General features: G+C 47.0%; 1 protein-coding gene across 1 annotated transcript; it reads left to right on the top strand.

The window, feature by feature from the left end:
* The first annotated feature begins 333 nt into the window (after window positions 1-333).
* Window positions 334-1976, top strand: LOC119293458. The gene is made up of 3 exons (XM_037571939.1): window positions 334-1059; window positions 1148-1514; window positions 1605-1976. Exons 1-3 carry the CDS (start codon window positions 411-413, stop codon window positions 1897-1899), a joined length of 1311 nt encoding a protein of 436 aa, XP_037427836.1. The 5' UTR covers window positions 334-410; the 3' UTR covers window positions 1900-1976.
* Window positions 1977-7338: the final 5362 nt, after the last annotated feature.

Below are 7338 nucleotides of genomic sequence, written 5' to 3'. Positions count from 1 at the left end.
GAGATCGAGATCACATGACTATTCCCTCTGGTTTATTCGCCATTCTCAAAAAAAGACACGAACACACAGAGGGGGTAGACATCATACCACATGGTCAGGATTGGAAGCATGATTGCAAGCTGCCCATGCCATGCTTTTATCTCCTTGGCATCTGCAACCCTGTGTGCGTGCCTTTCCATTCACTCCCACCACCCACCATTACCAGATTATTACAGTGCGCACACCACACCAAAAGGGGGTCATTAAGGGCAATACTCTAAACTAATCATGGAGCAATGGAGCCTAAAGCTTGTTTACTGAGCAAAGCTTCAGACACCGTTCCCTAATCTCAGCACCCCTTTCTCCCTCCCTCCCAACAAGGTTTAAGATAGGTCTGCCTTCCAGCTACTTCTCCTTCCTCCCCAACCCCAATGGATGCACCTGCAGCTGGCAAGAAGATGAGCATAGGAGGAGAGAAAAAGGAGCAGAGGAAATCAGGTTCTTCCTTCTGGAGAGCCATGGCGTTGAAGAGCAGAAGCCAGCCAGCAGGAGCAGTAGAGAGCAAGAACAGCAGGAGCGAGAGGAAGAAGACGACGACCACAACGAAAAGGAGTGTCAGCAGCATTGGCAGGAGCATGACTTGCCCAGGGTCAATCTGCGGCACGAAGGAGAGCGCTGTGCTGAGCAGGGAAAGCTGCCGGAATAGCGGCCGCAATGTCTCGAGCAGCAGTAGGTCTCTCAAGGCTCCGGACAATGACATCATGTCCGTGCCCGTGGTGGCTTCCGGCGCGGTCGTGTCAGCGTCGTCGTCGTTCAATTCGGAGACCTCGGTGGCTACGACGGCGACCACCGTCAGCTCGTCGTCGTCGTCGTCGTCCGCTCTCTCGTCGCCTCTTTCGTCCATCGTTGCCGGCTCCAGGTCTTTCAGGAAGCTCTCCGGCTGCTACTACGAGTGCCACTCGGTGCTCGACCCCAGGACAAGCCTCGTCGGCGGCGCCGGCATGCTCCCCTGCTCCGACTGCGACGAGTTCTTCGTCAAAGCCGACTCCCTCGAGCTCCACCGAGCAACCCGCCATGCAGGTAAACAAAAACGCAGCTGATTAAAGCTTTACACTCTTCAATCATATATAATTTTGATGTAAATCCATTGATGCATGAATGATCGCAGTTTCGGAGCTCGGCGCGGAGGACACGAGCAGGAACGTGGTGGAGATAATCTTCCAGTCCAGCTGGCTCGTAGGGAAGCCGAGGGCGGCGCCGATTTGCAGGATCGAGAGGATTCTGAAGGTGCACAGCTCCGGCAAGACCGTGGAGAGGTTCGAGCAGTATAGGGAGCGCGTCAAGGCGATTGCGGCGAGCAGCACCGATGAGCTGGCCAGGAGGAGCTTCCCACGGTGCGCCGCCGACGGGAACGAGATCCTCCGGTTCCACTGCACCACCTTCACGTGCTCCCTCGGCCTCGCCGGTGCCACCTCCCTCTGCCGGTCGTCTCCGCAGCACTGCAAGCTGTGCAGCATTATCAGAGACGGCTTCAGGTACTGAACCACCGGTGCAAATGTTCAGAGTTCAGAGCTAAAAAAATTCAGGGCCTTCAGCTTGACAAGTTTTGTGTTCGTTATCGCCAGGGTCGACGGCGATGGGAAAATTGCGACGATGGCGACAAGCGGACGTGCTCACGACAAGACGCAGACGCCTCTGTCGGGCGGCAGCGGCGGCGGCGAGAAGAGGGCGATGCTGGTGTGCAGGGTGGTGGCAGGGAGAGTGAAGAAGCTCGTCAACAGCAGCAATTCTTCAGAGGAGTCTAGCGGTGACAGCGTCAGTTCGTGCTCAGATTTGGATGAACTCTCTGTGTTCAACCCATTGGCTATACTGCCTTGCTTTGTGGTGATGTATACAGTGGCTACTGACATAATCACATAGTCTGTGGTGTGGTGTGTAACATAACTTTGCTGCTAGTTTTGCTCCCTTAATTCGCTTCTCTTTGTAGCACCTCTGTTTCCCGTTGATCATCAGTTCATGATTCAAATTTTCCGGTTGCAAATCCTTTCAAGTCATGTTTGGGAACTTCACAGGATTCAGACCAAGAAAGCATCTCAAACCACAACTATTGATCATCAAAATCTGTATTTTTCTACATTATAATAAACAAAAGAAGGTACAAGATGAGAATATGGCCATGCAATAGGCTCCAAACTTGTTTCATGCGCCAGCTTCCAAGATCTACCAAAATCAATATCAATGCAATTCTCTGTCCCTTTGTGCTGGGCAGATCAGACGCTTACACCCATAAGCATATGTTTTGGGTTCTTCCGCGGAACAGCCAGACAAAAGATTAAGAACAAACAGTCACTTTGGGAGAAGCAATGAACTGTACCACTGACTACTCAATCTCTTGTAATCCCCCTTGAGATGCTAGCACCCAGCTGCATCCAGCTCAATCTACTTCACCAAATACATGTTTAATCAGTACTAATCCCAACCTAGCTAGTGCTGCTGTATACACAATGCTCTAGAAAACCTAGGTTAATTAGGCCCTAGCAAGTAGGTAGAGGTATTTAATGGTTACCACTTGTACCTGTATTTTAATTGAAAAGGAGGGGCTTAGACAGGTACCACAAGCTGATTCCAGAACAAACAGGTCATGGGTCCAAGATTGGTCATGGATCATTGTTAATTTAGCAATGCCTGTGACCTGCTCTGTACATGGAGAACGACAAACTGAAAGAGACAGTTACAGCAAAGAATGTCAATGGCACAGCTTAGAAAGAAGATTGGTGTCCTCAAGTTGCTTGTTTTATTGAGTTTGGATTCTTCAGGCTACGTTCTTCATACGACGCTGTGTGGGGTTGGATCAAGATTCAGCTTCAAAACAAACATGGGAGCATTATTTTTTATATCGGCCTGTTAGCTACCTACCAATCTCGAGATTCCTCGTGAGGTAATATGTCAAGAGTTATAACCATTCTATGGCCCGGTCAATGTGCAAAACACAGCTGCATGTGCTTCACCTTACCAGAGATGCAGCTCAAACCAAAATCTAGGTATAAGGGATTTTCGTTCAGAACGATTAATTCATTTAAACCCTTATTTTAACAGGATTTAACCCATTTAATACATTTTCATCAATAACACCCCATTTAGGGATATTTTGGAATAGGTGTCCACATTTACCCTTTTTAAATTTCAGGATGTTTTGTCAAGTGGTTCCAAGTTGTCAAGGTACACATGACTTGTCATGTTGAAGAGTTTTTCTTTTTTCTCGAATACGCACAAACATGCGTAGCATTCATTATAGAAGAGATGGAAAAACGACCCAAATTGTTCGTTTGTACAGATATTTACAGTTAGGCTTTGCCCAACTCCACCCAACTCACGCACCCAACTACTCAGGAGCCACCCACGGTAAGCCCTCCACCTCTCGGATCAGGCCAACCTTCACCCACCAGCTTCCCTCCTCTTTGATATGTCTGATGCAGGTTGCGACAGTTTGCGTTGCTCCGTTGAAGACGACGTCGTTGCGGTGTTTCCATATCATCCACATGCCAAGTAGGCATTTAGCGTGTGTGGTTCTCCGGTGCTGCCGGTCTTGCTCCTGCCCGATGCACCACTCCTCCAACGATTCGTCTATCCTAGGGGCGAAGCCTTGTCTACCAGTACCCTCCACGAACCAGTGCCATACCTGTCGTGCGAATGTACAGTTGATTAGTAGATGTTGTATGGTCTCCTCCTCTTAGTCGCAAAGTGGGCATGCGTTTTGGTGTGGGAGCCCTCGTCGCGCGAGTCTATCCGATGTCCAACAACGATTCTTGAAGGCAAGCCAGGCGCATGCTCGCCTGGTTCATGACAAGCCAGGCGCACGCTCGACGAGTTTTCCTCTGCAACTATTTTCTTCCACGCGCACGCTCGCCTGGTTTGGTCTCCGGTTCGGCTCCGTGCACCCCGCGTCGTGTGCCTCTTCTGCAGTACATGGTCGAGCCTGACCCCGTCACGCCCCGCCCATCTCCTCCCCTTGCGAAGGAACCACCGCGTCAATCAAGTTAAGCACCCTCCACCATCGCGTTCTCATCGTGCGCGAGAGCGAGGGGAGCGTGCGAGAGTGGTGCACCTCGAGTCGGGTTGTGGTTCGACCTAGCCAACCGGTGCGGGGAGTCGGACCAGGAAGGCAAGTCATGTGTACCCTAACTGTTAGGACCGCTTGACAGAACATGCTAAATTTCTTTAAAAGGGTAAAATGTGGCACAGTTTTCCCTAAATAAGTTAATATGGACGAAAATCTCTTAAATGGGGTCATTTGTGTCAATAGTACCAAAACAACGTGTATAAACTTGGATTTACTCTTTAAAAGGGACGTTTGGTGGTTTAAGAGCTTCCAGCTTAAATTTTGGACACATTTACTCTCTAGTTAAAACTTAATCGTTGTTTACATCCTGAATTTTAAGCCTCGGAGTTCTTCAAAAGTTTTGATTTCAAATTTTGAGTTTTGAATTTCGAGTTTCTCGTTCCAATGTTGGTTTCCTTATGGGGAAGAATGCACTTACAGGAAGGTGGTTGTGTTTCTTAGACAATGCTTTCTCTCCTTATTGTCGTATCTAGATGGTGCCACGGAGTACAAAGAGTTTTTCTAGGCCTATGCATTGACATGCAAACAACCCAATACAAACAAAAATTGGTTCGACAACCCAATTGAACACCAGGTTCATATAGCCGAATATGTTTAAGGACAAGATGAGAATAATGTCATGCAATAGGCTCCAAACTAGTTCTCTGCGCCTGCTTTCATGGTCTAGCAAGACCAAGATCAATGCAAGTTTTGTCCTTTATACTGAGCAGAGCGAATGCCAATGGAACAACCAGCCATAGGATTAAGAACAATAGTCAATTTGGGAGAAGCAATTAACTAGTGATTACTCAATCTTGTCCACCCCTTGACATGCATGCTATTACCATCCAGTTGCATACAGCTCAACTTACTGTACTAAACAGTAACATGCTTAGTACTGATCCCAAGCAAGTTCTATTACTTGTGCTTGTATTTTAATAAAAAATATTCTGGGTTTTATCTCCCTGTGCAAGATGATTCTAAAACAAATTAACATGTCATAGGTTGAAAGAGGATTTCTATCGTCTCTGGTTTCTAGCGGAGTGGAATCAGCTGATATTCGTGCGTGATTTATTAAGCTGTACCGGAACATAAAGGTGTGCTTCGACCACGCCAATCCTTCCCAATGAAGAAATAACATTGATGTGAGATAAAATTTAAACAGCTCAAGATCCCACTAGATAAACGTTTCCTCATATCAAGTTTATGGGAATAGGGTATGCAAAGATGAACGAGCCTTAGGCTTTCACCCAAAGAATTGGATCCGAGGGTGTGCATAGGATGGAATCCACAGCGGCGCCTCCAAGGAGGTGAAATGACGTTCACAAACATCCACGTCGTCTGTCGGCAAGCTTTTGCCTGGAGCACCGCCCAATACCAACACCCCCACGCACAACACCTCGGCTAGTCCACACACCTCCCATGAAGACACCACGCTAAAAGATCCTGAGAACCACCACGATACTCATCTCGCTGTGAGGCAACATCTGCGGAATAGATCCAATGAGCCCAACCGGGTCGACTGGCCTTTCACCCATGTATGCCATGGACCTGCAGGTGGTGCGTTGTTGGGTGTGCATCTACTGCCGGGGAGGCAAGGCACCCATACGCCCCAGCCTGAATGCAACCAGAGGGGGTAGGATGGGACAGTCTGTGGCAGCCAGAGCCACCGCCATAGGAGCTCGACGCCAGGTGGGCAGCCGCCTTGTCGCGTGATGGTCTGCAAGACACACGTGGTTGTGTAGCACCTTCAATATGTGTAAGTATCTCAAATAGTTATCGTCCCAACGAAGAGAGGAGGAGAATATTAATTTGGATGTTTCTATCGCACACAAGCTGTCAAAGGTCTTGTGCGAAATAACTGTTTGAAAATCTATAGATTTTATTATTGTCTCGTAAAATAAATAACAGAGTGATGAAGAGTTGATAATCACAGCGAGAATAATAAAGAACACGAAAGTAAAGAATGCAAAGTAAAGCGGTTGAAAGTATAAGGTTTGTTGTCTATAATGGAGAGGTTAGGCATAAAGAAACTTCAGATCGCAGTATACATCAAGCGTGTCAGTGCGACGGTAATACCGGTTACCTTGTGTTGTGGTTCTAGTGCGTAGATTGTTTGTTCTATAGGCGGTTCACCCTTGAGTGGTCGAACTCATCCATGCTAGAATTGTTCTCCCATATTGTCCTGCATTGACGTTGCCATAGCATGGTCGTCTTCTCAATTAAGGTCACAAGGCTAGACCAATGCTTTAAGTGTAGTAGATCGTCATTATTCTCATATTGTTTTCGCTCCTTGTAGATACATACACATGTCACATGGAGATCACAAACTCGCTAAACAATATTTATTACCTGTGTAGGTCATTGGATCATGTTGTTTGGGCCCTTAAATTGGACAACACGCATTATGCTCATCACAGGTAAACAACAACTGATGAATGATAGAACAATTATCATAAATGATGACATACGGAATATGCATAAAATGAATCTGATAGATCTCTTGCATCTCCCATGCCTATGGGGGATTACTCATGCATGAGAGGGAAATAACAAAATAACACAAAGATCAAACAAAGGGAAATCATCTCGGTAATATCACAAATATCCGCAATAAGATGAATGATTAAGAAAGTAGCAATCTCGAGATGAGTACGAATAGAGTTACAAACCCTAATCATACTATACGTCGTCTACTGATGCGGAGCCTCTCATGGAGATGCCCCCAAAAGAGAAGTTGCTCCAAATTGCTCTAGTTGCTGGGATATTGATTGGTTTCCTTCCAAAAATATATAGTTTTGCACATCACTAGTAAAAACAAGTTTTCTTCTTTCTCGGAGGATTAGTGTTACAAAATACAAGAATTAATGGAAGAAACCCCAACAAAATACCCTTGTAAAAGTGTTCGAATATCGGGCCATCACCATGCAGGGGGAGTTGTCGGTGGTTGCTTAAATAGGATGCAGGGCGAAGACCACCCTAATGAAGAGAGTGTGTGGGCACGGCGAATGAGATACCCACCACGACCATCCGCCATGTGTGGGCTTAGCCCGCTGGTCTCCTCTGGTAGCGCAGAGTGGTGATGATACTGAGGGAGGTGGCAACGGTGGGCTAGGGTTTTGCCTGAGTCGCCGTTGGAGTGACACAGAGAGGAAAAAAAAATCTCCTGAGAAGTCTCCTACCTGTTATGGATTTCTACCCTTTAATATTATGTCCCAACAGAGCAATCATAGGTAGTTCTGTTGGAAATATGCCCTAGA

This window comes from Triticum dicoccoides, chromosome 4B, assembly GCF_002162155.2.
Source record: "Triticum dicoccoides isolate Atlit2015 ecotype Zavitan chromosome 4B, WEW_v2.0, whole genome shotgun sequence".
Taxonomy (NCBI): domain Eukaryota; kingdom Viridiplantae; phylum Streptophyta; class Magnoliopsida; order Poales; family Poaceae; genus Triticum; species Triticum dicoccoides.
Note: the sequence above shows the minus strand (reverse complement) of the source record. Positions and strands in the feature narration are given on the sequence as shown.